General features: G+C 37.8%; 2 protein-coding genes across 2 annotated transcripts; one reads left to right on the top strand and one right to left on the bottom strand.

Moving 5' to 3' along the window:
• Positions 1–10,596: 10,596 nt before the first annotated feature.
• On the bottom strand, positions 10,597–15,231 carry LOC140887811 (TOM1-like protein 6). The gene is made up of 9 exons (XM_073295303.1): positions 14,936–15,231; positions 14,315–14,393; positions 14,032–14,130; positions 13,297–13,410; positions 12,926–13,086; positions 12,726–12,807; positions 12,561–12,646; positions 12,148–12,429; positions 10,597–11,672 (listed from the first exon to the last, which is right to left on the bottom strand). The coding sequence occupies exons 1-9, from the start codon at positions 15,070–15,072 to the stop codon at positions 10,874–10,876; spliced, it is 1,839 nt and encodes a 612-aa protein (XP_073151404.1). The 5' UTR covers positions 15,073–15,231; the 3' UTR covers positions 10,597–10,873.
• A 4,542-nt stretch (positions 15,232–19,773) lies between these two features.
• On the top strand, positions 19,774–21,537 carry LOC140892369 (pentatricopeptide repeat-containing protein At2g38420, mitochondrial). Its single transcript, XM_073301227.1, has one exon. The coding sequence runs from the start codon at positions 19,784–19,786 to the stop codon at positions 21,239–21,241; it is 1,458 nt and encodes a 485-aa protein (XP_073157328.1). The 5' UTR covers positions 19,774–19,783; the 3' UTR covers positions 21,242–21,537.
• Positions 21,538–22,564: the final 1,027 nt, after the last annotated feature.

Genomic DNA, 22,564 nt, shown 5'->3' on the forward strand with positions numbered 1-22,564 from the left:
GGTTGAGCAAGAAAATAATTTTATGTTGGAAGTTGAAGTAGTGTGATAATTTAAGGGGGCAAGCCCCCATATGTTAAGGGCAATTTACTGTCAATTTAAGGGTAGTTTACTACCAGCAAGAGGTGATTCGTCACCGCCGCGTACGTTGATTTTAAGAGACTGATCATTCGAACATTTTAAGTTTAAGGTTACATTATGGATATGACCATGCGATGTTAGAAAAATGTTATGCTCAACAATGTTTATGTATGTATTATATGATTATATTTAAGATCAAGTTTTATGATTCATGATTTTTAAGCATGCCCATTCATGTATATGTTATGTATTAGTACTTCAGTGATTTAAATTATTTTAAATCCTTGTTATGTTAGCATGTTGGGCCTCTAGGCTCACTACACTTATATGGTGCAGGTGAGTACGTAGAGGAAGATTTAGTACCTACCGGCGGCGAGGACGTATGAGCAGACAGGCAGTGATCCCCCGCAGCCGTCGTTTGAGTCATTATGAATATTTTTAAGAATTTTTAAACCCTGTTATTTATTTATTTCTTTTAAGTCATTTCAGTGGTGAATTTTAATACTATTTTTATTAAGTAATTTATTGCATGCAAACTTTTAAGTTAATTGTTTTGACAGTATTTTATTTAAGTTTGACTCAGATATTTAAGTATAAAATGTTGCATTTTATTTAAGTTATTTTTAAATCTGTTTATTGTTGTGCATATATGTATGGGCATGTATGTACATTTATTTTACTTAGGATAAAAAAAAAAAAAATTTCCGCATATGTTATTTTAGAAAATTTGGTCGTTTCAATTGGTATCAGAGACGCGTTCTTGGTGGGGTCATCACTGCTATGCGAGCTCAGAAATCCACGCTACCGGTCTGTAAGTTTTAATTGCTTTTAGTATGATTTAGTAGTAGCATGTTTAAGACTTAAGTATTTATGTTAGCAGAAATTTTTTTTTTTTTAGTACTTAGTTATGCATGGCGATTTACGTAAAGAAATATGTGGTGGTGCAGAATGCCTCCAAGACCAGTTAACAGGCGTGAGGGATCCCCACCACTGCAGAATCCTCTTTCAGCATTGGAACAAGCCAATGCAAACATGATGGCTGGGATTACTGCTCTATTGGAGCAGCAGGCGGCGCGTCCGAGACTTTTCCATGATGAGGACGTGGCGGAGAGGTTCCAGAAGAAGGGACCGAAGGAGTTCATAGGTGCCACAGATCCACTCGTTGCTGAGGGGTGGATCCGTTCTTTGGAGAGCATCTTTGCTTATATGGGGTTGACTGATGCGGACAAGGTGAGGTGCGCAGTGTACATGCTGAAGGGTGATGCAGACTTATGGTGGGAGATTGCATCACGAGGAGTGAATCTGACTACTATGCTTTGGGCAGACTTCCGGAGGATGTTTTACTCCAAGTATTTCACTGAGGACGTGCGCAGCCGCATGATCCGAGAGTTCATGAGTCTCCGACAGGGGGACAAGACCGTTGTGGAGTACATCCGACAGTTCGAGAGGGGCTGTCACCTTGTGCCATTGATTGCTGACAGTGCACCTGAGAAGATGAGACAGTTTATTGAGGGGCTCAGGGCAGAAATCAAGCATGAAGTTCGCATGGCGGACGTCCCTACTTATGAGGCTGCAGTCAGTAGAGCCTTGCGTTCTGAGGAGGGTAGGAGAGAGATCCATAGGGAGCAGCAGAGTAAGAGGCAGTTTCAGTCTGGGTATCAGCGACCATCTTCGCAGCCTCCTGCGAAGAAGCAGTTTACTGGGCCATCTAAGGGCCCAAACCAGCAGAAGCCATAGAAGCAGAGACAGAAGCCTAGGGGCGGGGCCCCTAATACTGGAGGACATCCTACTTTCCCGAAGTGCCAGAAGATGCATCCGGGACCATGTCTTCTACGAGCAGGCGTCTGTTTTCATTGTAAAGAGCCAGGGCACCAGATGGCCAATTGCCCGAGGAAGAAGAACACTACAGGGAGAGTGTTCGTGATGCAGGCTGAGGAGGTAGACCCAGATACCTCCTTGATTACCGGTATATCTTACCCCTAGCATTTTATGATTTCTTCTTTTGGGTAATATTTTTTCGATTTTTGTTGTGGAATAATTTGTTATTTGGGTTACCTATCTGCATGTTAGAATAAGAAGCATGTTTTACTTGTGATTAGAATTAAGGGTTATTAGTGACTCATCTTTGGGGGAAAGTTTAATAGTGGTATGAAATTGTTGGGATTCTTCTGCGTGCAGGGAGAATTCTAGTTGGAGGCAACTCCACGTTTGCGTTGCTTGATTCAGGGGCTACGCATTCGTTTATCTCCCTGGAGTTTATCAGACGGATAGGCATTACCCCTGAGATCGCCAACAATGGTTATGATGTCACTATGCCGTCAGGACAGATTATTACTACCTCTAGTGTCATCCGAGAGCTGGAGTTGGAGCTACAGGGGCACTCCATTCGTGCCGATGTAGTGGTTTTGCCGTTGAGCGGATTTGATTTGATATTGGGTATGGACTGGTTGACAGTCAATGGAGCTTCGATTGATTTTCGTCGGAGAACAGTGTCAGTGAAACCGTCGGAAAGCGACCCGTTTACTTTCCATGCATCTCAGAGCAGTGATATTCCTCAGGTGATATCTTATATTCAGACGAGGAAGCTGTTGAGACGGGGTTGCCGAGGTTTTCTAGCGAGTATTGTCACGGCCTCAGAACCATCTAGCAGATCATTATCAGATATAAAAGTGGTTCGTGATTTTTCGGACGTCTTTCCGGAGGATGTTGCAGGAATTCCACCAGTGAGAGATGTGGAGTTCAGTATCGACTTAGTGCCAGACACCGTGCCTATCTCAAAGGCACCGTACCGACTTGCTCCTACCGAGATGAAAGAGTTGAAGGAACAGATTCAGGAGTTATTAGAGAAAGGCTTTGTTTGTCCTAGCTTTTCTCCATGGGGAGCTCCAGTGTTATTTGTGAAGAAGAAGGATGGCAGTATGAGAATGTGCATCGATTACGAGAGCTCAACAGGGTCACAGTGAAGAATAAGTACCCACTGCCAAGGATAGAGGACTTATTTGATCAGTTGCAGGGAGCTTCGGTGTTCTCCAAGATTGACCTGCGATCTGGATATCATCAGCTGCGAGTTATGGATGCAGATGTGTCCAAGACTGCTTTCCGGACACGTTATGGGCATTACGAGTTCTTAGTAATGTCATTTGGGCAGACCAATGCTCCAGCGGTTTTCATGGATCTCATGAACCGGGTATTTCAGCCGTATCTTGATCAGTTCATCATAGTCTTCATTGATGATATTTTGATTTATTCTAGGAGCATTGAGGAGCATAGGCAGCATCTACAGACAGCCTTGCAGACTTTGAGGGAGCAGCGTTTGTATGCCAAGTTCAGCAAGCGCGAGTTTTGGCTTGAGCAAGTGGCATTTCTTGGCCATATTATTTCGAGAGATGGGATTGCAGTGGATCAGTCGAAGGTTGAGGCAGTGCAGAAATGGGGTATTCCGAGGAATGCTTCGGAGATTCGCAGTTTCTTGGGTTTGGCAAGATATTATAGGAAGTTCATCAAGGGTTTTTCCTCTATTGCAGTACCCTTGACTTCCTTAACCAAGAAGAATACTAAGTTTATTTGGAGTTCAGACTGTCAGAGGATCTTCGATCAGCTAAAGGAAGCACTCACTACCGCACCAGTTTTAGCGATGACAGTACCACACGAGGAGTTAGTGGTATACACCGACACGTCTAAGCTAGGGTTAGGCGCAGTACTTATGCAGTGTGGTAAGGTTATTGCTTATGCGTTGAGGCAGTTGAAGATTCATGAGCAGAACTACCCGACACATGACTTGGAGTTAGCAGCAGTGGTCTTCGCTTTGAAAATCTGGAGGCACTATCTGTATGGTGAGAAGTGCAAGATTTTCACTGATCATAAGAGCCTCAAGTACTTTTTCACTCAGAAGGAGTTGAACATGAGGCAACGGATATGGTTGGAGTTGGTGAAGGATTACGACTGTGACATTAGCTACCATCCAGGTAAAGCTAATGTAGTGGCCGATGCTTTGAGTCGGAAGTCGTCAATAGCATCGTGTTTGACAGTGCAGTTACCACTGCAGAGCGAGATTCAGAGGTTTGATTTGGAGTTTTACTCGAGTGGTCATGCACCGAGCTTGTCAGTATTGACGGTGCAGCCGATTCTACGAGATCGGATCAGAGATGGACAACCTACTGATGAGGAGTTACAGCGTTGGAGGCAGAGAGATGAGGCCAAGGGTGGTCTTCTTTATACAGTTGTGGATGGCATTGTTCAGTACCGTGGTAGGATGTGGGTACCGAACATCGATCAGTTGAGAGCTGAGATTTTAGCAGAGGCTCACACATCTCCATACTCCGTTCACCCCGGAAGTACGAAGATGTACCGAGATTTACAGCTATTGTATCGGTGGCCCGGGATGAAGAGAGACATCGGAAGAGTTGTGTCAGAGTGCTTGACTTGTCAGCAGGTCAAGGCAGAGCATCAGCGTCCAGCAGGACTTCTTAGACCTCTTCCTATTCCGGAATGGAAATGGGAGAACATTACGATGGACTTTGTAGTTGGTTTACCGAGGAGTGCCAGGGGTTGCACGGCTATTTGGGTGATCGTGGATAGACTCACCAAGTCAGCACATTTCTTGCCAGTGAGGACAACATACTCATTGACACAGTATGCGGAGCTTTACATCAAGGAGATTGTTAGACTGCATGGCATACCAGTGTCGATTGTGTCAGACAGAGATCCGAGATTTACGTCTGCGTTCTGGAAGAGTCTACATACAGCATTGGGGACTCGACTACTGTTCAGCACAACTTTTCATCCCCATACAGATGGCCAGTCTGAGAGGGTGATACAGATTCTTGAGGACTTACTGAGAGCCTGTGTCATCGATTTTCAGGGCTCATGGGAGACGAGATTGCCATTAGTGGAGTTTACCTATAACAACAACTTTCAGGCGTCTATAGGTATGGCTCCTTATGCAGCTTTGTATGGGAGAAGATGCAGATCTCCTATTCATTGGGATGAGGTTGGAGAGAGAATTCTATTGGGTCCCGAGATTGTACAGCAGACTGCAGATATTGTGACTCAGATTCGGGATCGCATGAGGACTGCTCAGAGTCGTCAGAAGATTTATGCAGATACTCGACGACGAGATTTGGAGTTCGCAGTAGGTGATCACGTGTTTCTGAGAGTGTCACCTATGAAGGAAGTGGTACGATTTGGCCGGAGAGGTAAGCTTAATCCGAGGTATATTGGACCTTTTGAGATCTTGGAGAGAGTTGGCACATTGGCCTACCGTTTGGCCTTACCACCAGGGCTTGCGGCAGTGCACAATGTCTTCCATGTATCCATGCTTCGGAGATATGTCTCTAACCCGTCGCATGTGTTGAATTACGAGCCCTTGCAGTTGCCACCTGATCTAGTATATGAGGAGAGGCCAGTGCGGATCTTGGCTAGGGATGAGCGGAGACTTAGGGCGCGGGTCATACCGATGGTCAGAGTCCAGTGGCTGAATCACTCGGAGGAGGAAGCTACTTGGGAGACCGAGGCAGACATGAGGACTCGCTACCCGGAGTTGTTCGGGTAAGTACTTTAATTTCGAGGACGAAATCCAATTTAAGGGGGGGAGAATTGTAACACCCGGTGTTTTTAATACGTAAATTCGCATGCATAATTAGGGAATTTATTTATTTAAAATTTTAGATTATGGGTTAAATATTTATGTGAATTATTTGTGCATGATTTAAATGATTTTCAAGCATTTAACCCATAATTAGAGATTTTCATGATTTATGGTAATTGTATTATTTTATCGCCTTGACGGGACCGTGGACGGACGAGATGACAACTTTCTACCCAAATTATTTTATGAGTCTTTTTGGAGCCCGAAAATATTATTTTGAGTTTTTATTCCTCAAAATTATCAATATTTGATTTTTAAATAATTTTAGGAGTCCGTTTTATCCAAATTAAGCCATTTTAATGACTTTTTATTATCCTTAAAATTCCCTAAATCCATTATTTCGGGATTTATTTATTTTATTAGTTAGCTAGTATTTTATTAAGTTAGGAAATCTTTTTATATTGGTATTTATCTCCTAATTAATTATTGAGATCATTATCTACCTAATCTACTCCCCAATCCATCGCCCAAAACCAACCCCCCCCCCCCCCAAACACACGCTCACTCCCTCATTCTCTCAACCTAGCCGCCTCCACTCTTCTCCCTCACCTCTCCATAGGCGCACGGCAGCAAGGAATCCATAGCCAAGTTTTGAAGCTTCAAAGTTAGTCGTCGTCGTCGTCGTCGTCCCAGATTCGTCACCGTCTATCCCTTCTATTATTTTTATCGGTGAAAGGCATGTTTTCTTCCTCTTTTTTGCACTATATCAGTGATTATTATGTGTGTGTTGTGTATGCATCGATTTGTTCATAGATTTTCAGAAAAATGAGACGGTTTTGTTCTTGATGCTCGTTCATGTGCTTTCTTCATTCAAGCTCATGTTTTTCTCCCTCCATGGTAGTATAGCTGCTGGTCAGGGGTCCCTAAGTCGTGTGAGGGTGGTCTGAACTCGAGTGGCTCGAGTGGTTCAAGCCAAACAAGCCCAGGTAGGTGCTGGTGCAGGATCGGGCTTGGGGGCGCAGGTTTAGGGTTTGATGGAAGGGGGTTCGGTGCTCTGTGCGTGGGCTGCATGGGGTCGGGGCCTTGGTCAGGTTAGGACCGCCCAGACGTGGGCCACGTTTGGGCGGCAGAGCTCCGGCCATGGGCGGCCGGAGCTGGGCGGCAGCAGCCCTAGAAGGGCCGCTGCTCGCGGCCGCATGAAAAGGGAAGTAGGGTTCGGGTTAGGGTTTCAGTGATGGGTCCGGGTCGGGTTTGGTGGTCCGGGTCAAGTCAGTGGGTCATGGGTTATGTTAGTTGGGTCCGGGTCCGGGTCAAGTTAGTCGGGCTCGGGTATTTTTATTTTTAAGTTTTAAGTTTAATTAAATGTTAAATGGGCCTAATTAAATCCCAAAAGTTAATTGGGCTCCATTTAATTATTTTGGGTTAAATTTAATTATTTTTGGGTTTAATTAAATTTAATTAAGTTAGCCCGATAATCTTTATGGGCTTGGGAGCCCATGGAAGTTATTGGGCCAGTCTTTGGGCTTTTGGGTCTATTGGGCCAGATTAAGTTGTTATTGGGCCAAGTATGTGCTAATGGGATTTAATTGATTTATTGGGCTTAAAAATGTGTTAATGGGCTTAAGTATGTTAATGGGCCAGTCTCAGTGTTAATGGGCCAGAATTTAAGAAAATGGGCTTGAGTGTTAGGGCCAGCAGTTCAGTACAAACCATGAGAAATTGCATGTGTCCTAATTATATATTTAATTATTTTATGCATGAAAGTTATTTTAGTATTTATATGTTAGTATAAAAATTAAATTAAATATATATGAAGGACACACATTTTTATTTAAGTACATGCATTCATGAAATAATTTTGTGGCATGATTTAATGTTTAAGGTTGAGCAAGAAAATAATTTTATGTTGGAAGTTGAAGTAGTGTGACAATTTAAGGGGGCAAGCCCCCACATGTTAAGGGCAGTTTACTGTCAATTTAAGGGTAGTTTACTACCAGCAAGAGGTGATTCTTCACCGCCGCGTACGTTGGTTTTAAGAGACTGATCAGTCGAACCTTTTAAGTTTAAGGTTACACTATGGATATGACCATGCGATGTTAGAAAAATGTTATGTTCAACAATGTTTATGTATGTATTATATGATTATATTTAAGATCAAGTTAAGTAAGATTTTAAGTTATGATTCATGATTTTTAAGCATGCCCATTCATGTATATGTTATGTATTAGTACTTCAGTGATTTAAATTATTTTAAATCCTTGTTATGTTAGCATGTTGGGCCTCTAGGCTCACTACATTTATATGGTGCAGGTGAGTACGTAGAGGAAGATGTAGTACCTACTGGCGGCGAGGACGCATGAGCAGACAGGCAGTGATCCCCCGTAGCCGTCGTTTGAGTCATTATGAATATTTTTAAGAATTTTTAAACCCTGTTATTTATTTATTTCTTTTAAGTCATTTCAGTGGCGAATTTTAATACTATTTTTATTAAGTAATTTATTGCATGCAAACTTTTAAGTTAATTGTTTTGACAGTATTTTATTTAAGTTTGACTCAGATATTTAAGTATAAAATGTTGCATTTTATTTAAGTTATTTTTAAATCTGTTTATTGTTGTGCATATATGTATGGGCATGTATGTACATTTATTTTACTTAGGATAAAAAAAAAAATTTCCGCATATGTTATTTTAGAAAATTTGGTCGTTTCAGAAAGACCTCGGACACCTTAGATATTTTTTGGGAATAGAAGTAGCAAGATCATCAATAGGAATCTCAATCTCACAGCGAAAATATGTTCTAGACCTTCTGAAGGAAACTGGTATGTTGGGATGCAAACCAGTTGACACTCCCATGGATCCAAACATCAAGGTGGGAACAAATATGGATAATCCTCCAGTAGACAAAGGGAGATATCAAAGGCTAATAGGCAAACTTATATACCTTTCACATACGCGGCCAGATATCGCATTTGTTGTGAGCGTTATTAGTCAATTCATGAACAACCCTACTGAAGAACACATGGGAGTTGCATACTGAGTGTTAAGATATCTAAAAGGTACTGCTGGAAAGGGATTACTCTTTAAAAAAACGTCCATCATAACTGTTAAAGTTTACAGTGACGCTGATTGGGCCGGGTCTCCAACAGATAGGCATTCTACTTCAGGCTACTGTTCATTCGTATGGGGAAATTTGGTGACATGGCGAAGCAAGAAACAATCAGTGGTAGCTCGTAGTAGTGCGAAAGCTGAATTTCGATCTTTAGCTCATGGAATTTGTGAAGGAATGTGGATCAAGAGACTGCTTAATGAGTTGAAGATAGAAGGAAATCATCCAGTTGAACTTATGTGTGATAACCAAGCAGCGATCAGCATATCCAAGAATCCAGTTCATCATGATCGGACCAAACATATTGAAGTGGATCGACACTTTATCAGTGAGAAGGTTGAAATGGGAATTGTTGAGCTGAGTTACATTCCTACTCAATTACAAGTTGTAGACATTTTGACAAAGGCCCTTCACGGACCTATTTTTGAGGAATTGTGTTCCAAGTTGGGCATGTTGAACCTATATGACATATTTAATATTCAACACTCCCCCTCAAGTTGGGCATGTTGAACCTATATGACCCAACTTGAGGGGGAGTGTTGAATATTAAATATTAGATGATTATCAACTATTTAAGATTAGATAGGATTTTATCTTTATGCATTTGTATTTTAATTCTTTAGATTAGGATAATCATTATCTTATTGTATTCCTTAGTTTCAGGTTTTTAGTTAGACGTACAGTTCTATAAAGTTCTTGTATTTTTCCCTTTCTTAGATTAATGGAAAACAGCCTATTTTCTCTTTCAAAAAAACCACAATAACAATATGTGAACAAAAAGAAAGACGAGGAAAAAAAAACAATGTTGAGAAATGAATTTGGAACAAACTCAATCCCAAAAACTAACTCAAGTGGGAGGTTTGCTTTTGTCTATATATTAAACTCCCAAACTATTTATCCAACCGATGTTAGTTTATATATTAAAGTCTCAGGCTATTTACCCGACCGATATGGACAAACTAACACACAACACACATCTCTCACGCCCAAGAATGAAACGACTCTCAACCAATGTATGGGACAAACTAACACACCAACACACCCATAGGAATGAAATGACTGGAGCGTAGAGTCATTAACGAGTGACCCAACTATGGGACAGATGACTCAATTATGGGCGGTCCAACACATAACGGTGGGTCTGATCTCTGATACCATGTTAAGAAATTGACTTGGACCTATCTCAACCCAGTGTTCTAAATGGCGGTCGAGGCGGCCGCCTATGCGGTAGGCGGCCCTCGACCGCCCCTCCTTGGCATTAAGCGGCCTCTTCAGACGGCCCCAAGCTGTCCGGCGGGTGAGGCGGGCGAGGCGGCAGTGGCGGGCGCTCGAATGGGTGAGACGGCCAAAGCAGTCAACAAATTTTAAATTTCAGTCAAAAGTCAAAGTCAACTAAATTTAAAAATCTAATCAAAGTCTACCGATTTTAACACCTTAGTAACTTGAAATCACTACTCACTTTCTTTTATTTTTCACTTTTGCTTCAAGTCTTCTCACCATCAAGTCTTCTCACCATCAATCACTAGGCCCGTTGCCCGCCCGCCGCCACCAGCAAGTCTTTAGGTTAGGTTTTGTATATTTAACATACTTTTACATAATTTAAGCCAAAGTCTAATGATATTGTTTGAGATTATGAGGTGTTAATATAATAAAGATGACTAATATATGTGATTACATATAAAAAATGCTAAAAAAATTCAACCGCCGCGGTAGGCGGTCACGGACCGCCCCGCCACCGCCTCCCGCCATTTACAACACTGTCTCAACCCTATAAGCTAGCTCAAGGGAGAGGTTTACACCAACAAACAATATAAGAAAACTGGAGAGAGAATAAATGATGTTATTCGTCCAAATTATAGTTTCCAAGACATCAAACAACTGCAAAACCTATCCTTAAATTTTAAGAAGTGAAACCAGAAGATAGCCAAATGATAGCACCTATCAACCATCCTAAGTGCAAATCTATATCATCAAGCAGCTCCTGTCTTTCATTGCTGGCTCCAACTATAGTGCGATGACTCTAGATCAAATCAAATCTAATATCTACACCACTCATACTTCACACTAAAAAACATTTACACCAAAATGTAGAATCCCCATATCACTTCCTTCCACCAACCATGCTATGGTTGTTTGACCCCGATAAGCTTGGTGATGAATGACTTGTTGCCGTAAATCCTCCATCCGTACTGCCAAATACATTAAGATCTTCAAACAACCTGTATGATGGAATAAATGGTTTCTGTCCTGCATTGGGAGCCACAGACCTTGGGCTGGAGTTGGCAATTATATTTCCGTTACTTGACTCTTGTCGTAAAGGCCTAGGAGTAGATGATGACGTGGGTCTTGGAGTTTCATACATGTTAGGCAGTCGAGGCCCAGGATTTGGATTGCTGAAGTAGCCAGGAGTAGAGGCCCATGGTGGAGGAGGGTAGACAGTCGAAGCGTACTGGGGATATTGAGGTGTAGTAAGAGAAGATTGTGGTTGCTGAAGGGGCTGCTGCTCCGGTTGAGGATGAATGCCATGTTGGGGTCGGGCCTGAGCCCAGGGAGCTACATAATTGTTGAAGGCCACACCAGGGTGACCAGGATAAGCCTCGGAAGAAAATTCAACACCTGGACTGGCTGACGGCATATGCCCTTGAGATGTGCTATGCACTGGAGAAGTCGGAGTCTGAGAAGGTTGCTCAGTTGATAACGTGATGCTCAGAAGGTCTATAATATCTTGATCTGTGGTTTGTATTGGAGCAGTTGTGGTGGTAGGAACTAGAGCATTACTCATAGAAGAGCTCAAGGGGGATTCTGGAGATGCCGCATCTTGCACCGTCTTTACGAGGGTCAAACCTTCGACTTTCACCTCAGGCGTGCTATTTGAAGCAGCAACGGGAGTTTTTGAATGTCTGCATGCATGCCAAGCATAACTCAATACCAATTAATGAATAAAGATAAATCATATTTATAAATGAATTTTCTAGAGCGCATATTTTTTTTTTTTTGACAGCAAACTTGTAATTTATTAAGATGGAGAAAAATCATCAATTACAAGATTTACAAGCCAAAGCGGAAAATTCCTAGAGCGCATATTTGAATGCAAAGAAACTTGTTAAATAAACCGTGAGTTCAGAAACTGCGATAGCATCCACCGAACAACTTTTCTCGAACCCGTGATTTAAGGGGGGGAAAAAACTAAAACTAGTTCCAATTGAGCTAAAGTGCTCAACTCACCTTATACCCCTATTATCTACCAGCCAATTCATGATTACCAAAGAAAATGCTTGTATATTTATATCCAGTTTCAAAATGATGGTGATAAACAGATGCGCTGCTAAATTTTTCCACTTCAGAAAATGTGCGAGGGGAATTATAATGTTATACCTTCGAGCTAGCAACGCAAACTCATCTTCCTCTTCCTCCTCTTCCTCAGTCAGCTCCCTATGAACAGGAACAGCTGGTACAGAAGGGTCAGTATTTGATGTATCCATGGCTACCTTAACTTCAGCAGGCTGGAGACTGGAGTTATGTTTTCCTGCTGCCCCAGGCTGCACATTCGTTACTTGAACAGGTAACGGGGAACCAGAGGCTACTGCATCATGCCTTGTGAGCGTACTCTGCAGGCTATCGTTCAATTCAAGACCCCGACCAAGAAGTTCCTCATCCCTGTCATGGTGAAAAACGCATATTACAGGGCAAAAACATCTTCAGTGTAAAATTAGAGGGTAAAAACCCAAAGATGACAGCAGAAAACAAGAAAGATGAATAACAAGAAAATAAGTATCCGAATGACAGACCCAGTTGTTGATAACATCTTCATTAACTTCTTTTGATTGGTACGACATTGCTCGACAAGGTCGACTATCACTTCATCTTTAACAGACTACAAGGAAAAAGGAAGATTATTTTTTTAGTTTGCGACAATTCTTACCATTAAGGGCTAAAATTGATATTTTATATACCGTGCGATCACTTGGATCAATAGCTTGCAGCATGTCAATCAAGAGGGCCAAAACTTCTCGCATGGAATCTAAGCTAGATGAGCTACAGGAATAAAAATGGAGTGTGGATAAATTATAAATAAGCTGAAGATGTTGAGATAAAAGTAATAATATTTGGGGTCAAAAAACCAAGTATACTACAAACAGTGTTGGGTCAAAACCTCAAATTTTCTTCAGCTGCCATTGCTTCATCTAGTCGTGTTGAAGAACTACTTGGCATCCCATAACCTGGTTGAGGAAGTCTTGATGTTGGATGTGTAGCTGGAGGAGTAAAAATTGGAGCTGCATCTGGTGATTGACGAGGAAATTCTACACCAATGCGCTGCCATGCATAACAACAAGCAGTAATTTAAAAATCTATCAAACGAGCCCAGTAAAAGTAATTATTGCCTCAAAAGACAATTAACAGCAAAGAAAAATAAATGACTAGCTTCATTCAGTGACTTAACGTGACAAACAAAACAAGGCTGCTAGCATGTACAGGTGCCATCAATATAGAGACGCACAAGGAAATACAAAGAAGAAGATTTACCCTCAAGTCCTCGTAAGCCATGTAATATTGAGGATATCTTCCTCCAGATCCACCAAATGCTTCGTACCAAGAGCCTATTAGGGTCAAGATTTTATCTCTCACATGCATATCTGTCTGGAGAAATCACCCAAGAAACAACGTATTAAGGCAGGGTAGGCTATATTACGAAACCGAACAGGGAATTTAATGTAGGACCGTAAAATTTGTGTGAAGTGACTCAAAGGGAAGGAAAATACAGTAGTAGGAAAACAAAAAAATAGTTCTAAGCAGATGAAGATAAAAGATGAACGGTGAATTGGTAACACGACTAAAAACTGCAACCAAGTACATTGAAATTAGCATAGAGACTCATCCAAGAATAAACACAAACTATACTTTTTTATGCGGTTCTAGATCACAAAATCACCAGTCTTGAGACTCGATAAGTTTCATGAGGTATTAGAAACTAGTGATGACCGATCACCGGCAGCATATACTAATTGGTAAGTAGCTTTTACTTGTGTTAACTTTAAATGTTCCACAGTTCTACTTCAATAGACGGTGAATATAATTAAAAAAAAAGAACGAAAAACCCACATTAGAATCGGATAGGACATCATTCGATAGCAACATCACTGTCGGCTTACATTCACCGCTTAATCAGGTAAGAAAATAATTACGAACTTAAAGGGGAAATAAGAAAAAAGTGGTACATCAAATGTCAATGTCCCCAAACTTAATGAAAAGAAAGCGTGCCTTTTTCTTAACAATCTTGACCATCTCCTGCAGTATATTTCTTTCTGCAATTTGCATATGCACGTAATCACCACAGTTCTTGACCATCGTCTCCAGAAGCTACAAGAACATGCAGTTATCAATTAAAATGTGAATTAAAAACATAAAGTTAGCTGGAGCCCTTATAGACAGACTAATTCAAAAATCTACATGCATACTTCAGCATATATCCTACTCTGTTACAAATTAAGTTTGGTGATCTACAAGATTTTTCGAAACGGACAATAGTTTGGCGCATATATACCGTTAATGCGAGTAATTGAACTTTAGGATTCTTGTGCTGCAACCGTTTCTTCACAGCTTTCACGACATCTTTTGCCAGCCTAACCAAGTGAAACACATCATCAGCCTTGAAAACTATTACTAGTCATTGTGAATTTCAATCAAGAAAAAACAGCGAGAAGGAAAAACAGACTAAATATTACAAGCATCCAAACTAAAATACACATCAACCAACCACCCCCTTTTCCTATTTCATTATGACAACACAGAAAAGTTTGAATTTTGATAATCTTCTCCTTCAAACTATCATGAAGCTTGATTGACATCCCCAATTTGAGATTCCAAGATCAACATAAAAAAGAAAGGCAAAAAATAGAGAAAAACAGCAACCCTTATCCGTTTACCGCACGCATATAAGACAACAGAACAAACAAAATCACTAATCAAAAGAAGCAACAAAAAACCAATCTATCTATTCAAAAAAAAATCCCAAACGAAACCCGAAAAAATTCCACCGATTTCAACATAAGATGGAAACAATCCAACAGAAATCATACAAAAGAAGTCAACTTTGCATGAAAACAAGCAGAGGTAAACAAAACAATAGAACATATATATACACACATGCAGCATATACACATACATCTGATTCGAATTGATGGTATCACAGATATCAATATTCATCGTCCAATCGGGTCCGATCAAGAACTCGCTCGTTGCCTTCTCAACCCTAACAGTGGCTGAAGAAGATGACGCAATTGAAGCCATGGATGATATCATCTCTTCTCCTACACCCGAACGGCCCCCGTGAAGAATAATCAGAAAACCAAGAATTTTTGTGGGTTTGACTATTGCGGTTCGTTATTTCTTGAAAGCAATTTTTTTTTGCAACACTTGTTCCAAGAAAACACATATGAAAGTTTCGTTCTTTTTCCTTCTTTATTATTATGCTGTTCTTGTATGTATTAAAAAAACATTAAAAGTTTTTGCTTTATTGATATATTAATATTATAATTATTATTTCTTTTCGGCAAGTATTTTATACAGGACCACAATATTTATGAGTTCTTCAGAAATATGTTTCTTTTTTTCTTGATTGTTCATGCTCAGTGGTCCATTCTTTCTTTCCTTCTTTACCCAAATTCGTGTGAGATTTTTTAAAATTTCATTATTTTGTCAATTATTTGCCCATTTATAAATTTTACGAGAAAATATTAATTTAACATAAACAAATTTATTATAATAAAACTATAGTTTATATTAAAGTTTATGTTGGCCATTGTATTATATAATATATACTATATCTATATATACTGTATAATAAAGCATCGTAACTAACTTGATAATTTAATTAATGGACAAAAATATCCTTATTTATTTCATCCAATAAAAATTGTTACCACAAAATTATTTCCAAAATTTAAAAACTAAAACGATTTGTTAATTATAATCAATATCTTAAGGCATTGTTTGGTGTGAAGGATAACACATTGATTGATTATTTATCATTGTTTTGTCCAATGTTTGGCTCAAGTTCTTCCAAGGATTAATAATGTCATTCATCATTGTCTAATCCAAGTATATTGATTTAAAATTTTAATATTATTACTCTCTCATCATTCAATTCATGAACCAAACAGTGCCTAAATATTTTCTTAAAAAACATCTTAAAGATTTTTCTTTTAAAAAAAAAAGATAATTACGTTAAAATTTTGTGCAGGCAAAGTATTACGTGCTTGATTTGCTAGTATATATAATGGAACGGCAAAAGCGGAAAGTAGTACTAAATTTGGATAAGGCAAAAAATTTATCCGTTTCATGCTGTCACCTCATTACATTATTGTATAGTAAATTAATGCAATTTGAATACAAGATTTATTATTAAATAGATATATGTCGACATGTGTGTTAACCAGAGCTATTTTTTGAGTTGATCTAGCTAGAATCATCCAACAAAATTGCTCGTTATTTATGGATCATCTGAAATTAAAATCTTAAATTTATAACAAAATATCGAGTTTAAAATTGAATTGTAATATAATATTTTTCCAACAAAGTCAAAGAAAAAGGTTTCAATCAAGATGATTCATAAACTTCATATATTCGCATGGAAACTGTCATTATTGATCTTCCATGTGTCAATGATTTCGATATACTGATTAGACAGGAATTCATTTGGTTTAAATTCGAAGGAAACCTAGAATTAAGTATTTTATTACAAATAATAATATCGTACCCTTAATTTCGTGGGTATCTACACTATTCAATTGATAGAGAGATTTTCATATTAAATATTTTATTTCTGTGAAGCACGTCAATATTTTTATTCCCTAAATGTCCCATTTTCAAAATTACAAGCATGTAAAATTATAACCATAAATACAAATGCATCAAATAATTAATAACCAAGATTGGAGATTAAGTGGGGGAAAGAAAGAGGTGGTTGAGGCCCTAATTTTGGCACCTTAAATGGTGTATGTATCATCCTTTGACCATAGATTTTGCATGTGAAATTTGAATTCAACATTGGACTACTTTGATAGACCTATGACTATGAGGGTGAAAGGAATCAAAATCTAATTAAATAAAATATTATGCAATAAATATGCTAGATAGCTTTTTAATCTAAATTTTTATGTGTAAATAAAATAAATCCAAATTAAATAAAAATTTGTTTGATCCATCCACTAGTACCTGAGATTTTCAACATCTCAATTGGAGCTAAAAAATTGGCCCCTCAAACTATAGTGGACATACTTTTTTAAAAATAAAATTAATAAATTTCATTTGGACAATTACTTATAAAACGGTTTTATAAAAGTGTTTTTAAAAAATATTTATAATTTTTTAAAAATTTGTGTTTAAGAATAAATATGTGTTTGAACAATTATTCTATAAAAACATTTTAACATTTCAAAAATAATGTTGTACGTTTTGATTTTCATCCTTGCTTTCCTTTATAAAAAAAATCTAAAAACAATTTTCAATTGTTCTTTAAAAAATATACTTAATAACGCTTTTTAAACAATATTTTTTAAAAAAATTAACAAAAATCTTGTTTAAATACATACTTTAAATTTTTCTACTTATAAAAACTAAAACGCTTTTAAATTATATGTCGAAATAAAACCTAGAAATGTGCATATGCACTAAATTAGAAAAACAAATTACATATAATACTCAAAAAAACTGTATATTGTATTAAAAAAAATAAGACTAAAATATTATAAACGATTACTTAAATAGTATATGCATGGCTTGTTATTCGGTAAGCGAAATTATTAACCAATCTCGTATGATCAATACGCCGAAGTAATTTTTTTCTCCATTGATATCATAACTAGTTTATTTAATATTTACTGCAACATGGTTGATCGGTGATAAATTTTCTCTCGTAATGTAAAAGTTTAAAAAATGTATCAAAACTGAAAAAAAATAAATATATAGAATGAGCATCTTTACCAAAATAAATTCATCGTTTTATCAAAAATTTTGATTGTTGACAATAATATAATTTAAATGTTTAAACCATACGAAAACAATACAACCATCACGTTCCGGTTTCTTTTATATATGCATATATAAATTCCAATGTTTTATATATTAAATGATTTGTGTTTCTTTTTCTCCAATTAAGGGTTACTATACATTCTAGAATGATATAGCCTTGGTGTGATTAACATGTGCACTACTAATATTCTTGGATGAGTCAATATCCATATTTTGAGATGGCTCCAAACCTCCAAAAGGCAAATAAAAGAAAGTGGGGATGAAAAAGTATACTCATAATTATGGTCATTAATTATTTGTGGCTTGAATTTAATTAGATTGACCATTCATGCTCTATAAAAGCCGATACTATTATCATTATTTTATTACTAGCTATTACTTTAAAAGAGAATACTATTGTGTTAAAATGATATTAATTTAATTATATACTTCCATCCTTTAATTAGAGAAAAAATATTAATCTCGATAGTTTTTTTTTCCCTAATCTATTATGTGAATCGTGAAGTTAAGAATCGACCATTCATAGTGGTGGTAGTTTTTTGAGGAATCTATTCGTTTCTTGGAAAGGAAAATGGATTTGGTTTATTCGAAGCTCATTTTAAGAATTAAGGGTGATTAACTTTGTGATACGAGAAGGAAAAATTTTTTTCATTATTATTTGAGTTCACAAGTAAATAATTCATGATATTTTCAAATAAACCATAGATAAAATTCGGATTTCATATGTCACACACACGACCTAAATTAAAACCAAAAATAAAAATAAAAATCCAGATCTTCAAGAAAAAAATTGTAAAATGGAAAACTATTGGTCCGGGGCTACAAATTGGGCTTCCAAATGGTTTAGAAAGTGGTCCGTTAGGTGTACGTAGTTAGCCAAGTACAATAATAATTTTTGGTCCACTGAAACACATGTTCTTGGAACAATTAGTGCATCTAATTTATTTGTTTTAATTGAATCTTTATCTCAAAAAATTGATCCCAATTCAGATTTTGGCATCAGATATTTTATAAAATAATAAAACATCGATTATAATTATACGCTGTATTTTCTGGGAAAATCACATCAGTACCCCATTAATCGCAGTTAAAACTCCATATTTTTAGAAAATCAAACATTAAATCTATTATGAATGAGTAAACGTGTTTGATTTTTCTAAAAGTAGAGAATATATTTATATTTTTCAGGGTCTTCTATGTCTCTTAGTCCCTGATTGGATGAGTGGATTTGAGCTAATTTGGATTTCAAATTCGTAGCTCAAATCTACTCTATCTTTTTAGGTAGCCCATAAATTTGATATTTATCTGTTGGATTTGGCCCGTTGATTTATGCTCTAAAACTTAACGGATTTGAATCATTTATTTTGTCAGTTCATTTGAAATTTTATCAGCTTGCTCTCTTCTTTCGTTTCTTCTTCCGGCGGCCTCATCTTCTTCACGGCGACGCCTCTCATCAGCTTCACGCGGCGTCTCTCACCTCAAAAGCAGGCATGGGAGGGGATTTCGGCACAAGAATTAGTCAAAAACTTTTTATATAAAAACTATATAAAAATCATGTTAAAATAAAAAAAAATGTAAAAGCATGATTTTGTAAGATTTTTGACAATCGATTATTTTAAAGTTTATGGTGGTTTATAACCATTTCTAGAATTTTAAATTAGAATGATTGTTTCATGATCATATCCTAATGTTTTAGATTATTATAATATATCTAATTACACATATTTTATTATCATGTCATACCAGCCATGCGTTATGGATACAATCACGGTTGTATAGGGTGTGCAGATTAAGCGCGAAGCATGCTTCACTTCAAGTAGAAGTGCCAAAAAGAGCGAAAAATACAAATTTTTAGATAGATATTTAATAATATAAAAAAAAATTAAACAAAAAACACTAAAAACATTAATTAATTTATTTAAAGTACCAGTAAAAAGTAAAAACAGATCGTCTGTTTTGTGGGCAGAACAAATGTGGAGGAATGCAGCGGATAGCACCAGAAATAGCTCGTAAATGTCCACCAAAATTCCCAATCACAAAGTCTATGTTCTACATTTCAGCATCATCGTTCTCTTCTTCTTCTTCTAGCAACTACTATTTGAGGAAGAGAAGAAAATGGCCCCTGAAATCATACAAACAACAGTGGCTCCAAAGTTTTTCTCATCAATTAGCCGTGCAGTCTTTCAAAAAATCAATCAAAAAGGGCGAAACCCGTCTTCTTTCTTCCCTCTTGCAGTCCTTCTCCACTTACCAAATCGACCCTTCTCCCAAAGCTTACCGATTTCTATTCAAGTTCTTGACTCAAAGGCACCGGTTGTTCGGTCACCAGATCCCACAAATTCTTGACCACATTGAGAAAGCAGAGAGCTTTGAAACACCCGAATGCGTATTTATTGATTTGATCGATTTTTATGGTGAGAATAACATGTTGAATGAGGCTGTAGAGCTTTTCTTTAGGATACCAAAGTTTAGATGTGAACCTTCTGTGGAAGCTTTGAATGCTTTGCTTTCGGTTATTTGTAGGGGGAAAAGGGGGCTTGAGATTGTCCCTCAAATCTTGTTAAAAACTCGGGACATGAATATTAGAATTGAGGATTCCAGTTATGGGATTCTGATAAGAGCCCTTTGCAAAATAGGGAGGGTTAGTCAAGCTCTTGAGCTGTTGAAATATATGGTGGAGGATGGATTCAGTGCAGATCAAAAGATTTGTTCTTTGATGCTCGCAACAATGTGCAACCACATGGATAACAATATTGATGAAGTCATGGGTTTTTTGGAGGATTTGAAAACGTTAGGGTTTGAACCAAGAATGGTTGATTTTTCTATTTTGATCAGGGTTTTGGTGAAAAGGGGGAAGATTGTTGATGCTTTGGGAGTGTTTAAACAGATGAAAAAGAGCAGGCTTCGTCCTGATATTATGTGTTACAACTTGATACTCTCTGGTTTAATCTTTGAATGGGACTTCTCGAGGGCGGATAAAGTGTTTGATGAATTGCTTCTTGTAGGGTTGATCCCTGATATCCATACTTACAATCTGTACATCAATTGTTTGTGCACGCAAAATAAGATAGAGGATGGAATTAAAATGTTGGGTTCGATGGAGGAGTTGGGATGTGCACCTAAGTTGAGTACGTATATTACAGTCTTGAAGGCATTATGCGAAGCCGGGGAGCTGGATAGAGTGAGGGAGGTGATGAAAGGCATGAGAAAGAAAGGGATCAATCTTGATTCAGAATCGTACGAGATTATGATTCACGGGTTGATTAGCTATGGTGATATTAATGAAGCTCATAGTTTGTTAAACGAAATGTTCGATGATAACTATGTTCTTCAGCTAACATCTTTGGATAGAATTATCTGTCGGTTATACAAAATGGGATTGTTTTTCAATGCCACGGAACTTCTTAATGAAGTTGGTTTCAAGGGATATCGCTCCTAGAAACCAAGGCATTAATGATATGTATTTTGGCTGGGAAATTTGTGGTATCTTTGAATTTGAAAGCTCCCCCAATGCATTTCAACTTATTTGGAGCTGAAATGCAAGTTGCAAGTGGATAAGTGTAACTAAAAGAATGATGTATTGGAAACCATGTCAAATGCTATATAACATGTATATTTTTGTTGATTCCATCTTACAATGTTATACATACATTGAAGATGTGCTTGTGCTCGACGTTGATGCGATAATATACTTGTCTGTTTTATTGTTGATTCACTTTCGGCTTTCTCGGTTGAAACTCAGCGGCAGTTTGGACTTTAGGAATGCTGTAGCAGAATAATTGATGTGCAGTGTGGCAAATTGCCAATCATCTGTCTTTTTTCCTTCTATTCGAAAATTTTTCACACATTTTCCAGGCTTCGGTTGGATGCTTGACATGCCACCTTGATTTTAGTAAAACACATTATCTTGATTCCTGCAGAATAAACCTTGCTCAAAATAGCCGTTTTCGGGAACCCATCTCCGACTTTGCTTAATGACTTGATTCGGCAATTAAATTTACGTTGGATTCTCCAACTACTGGATGGTTGAGTTTATAATGAGTTGCCACCAGACAAGATTTGACAGAAATTGAAATAAAGTTTCTTATCATAATTCATACTTTTGAACTCACACGACTTAATTAAGGGGATAACAATTTACATGTTTGGTTCTTTGAACGTCTACTTTCCCCATTTTCTGCTTAAAAAAGGACCATTGTTTTTCTGGTTCATAATATCTAGAGGCCATGTAGCTTTTTTAAAGTTAAAAACACTAAAATTCCAAATTCAAACCAGCAGAAGTAGCTGTCTTTCTCATGGGTCCATGATGAAAAACATTTAAAAGCGTACGGCTACAAACTTGTTTTTGGATCGGAAGATCCCTGCAGGGACTCAACGCGCAAAAGGTTTAACCCAAGAAATGGTGCCAGCAGGCTTGATACATAACCAGTTTTGGCTGCGGGCCAATTGTCATATATGCATCAGCAGGATACTTGGTCAGTGGCATGTGCACAAGTGAATCGACTTCAACTTTCGACACTTTTTGGAGCAGATCAAATACATTGTTTCAAGTGACACTTCTGTGTGATTGTTATTTTATCATTACTTATGAGTAGCACGAGTGTAAACGAGTCGACCCGGTTGTTTTCTTTTCCAAGGAATGGGTATTGATGATGTACAAATTATTTGTTCAGTTCACTTTCTTATCTTTATTTCAATGCCCTTCAACATCCGGTGGGGGTGAGACTGCAAAGCACTAATTATAGCCACCAAATATTTTCAG

The sequence above is a fragment of the Henckelia pumila genome, chromosome 3 (assembly GCF_033568475.1).
Source record: "Henckelia pumila isolate YLH828 chromosome 3, ASM3356847v2, whole genome shotgun sequence".
Lineage (NCBI taxonomy): Eukaryota > Viridiplantae > Streptophyta > Magnoliopsida > Lamiales > Gesneriaceae > Henckelia > Henckelia pumila.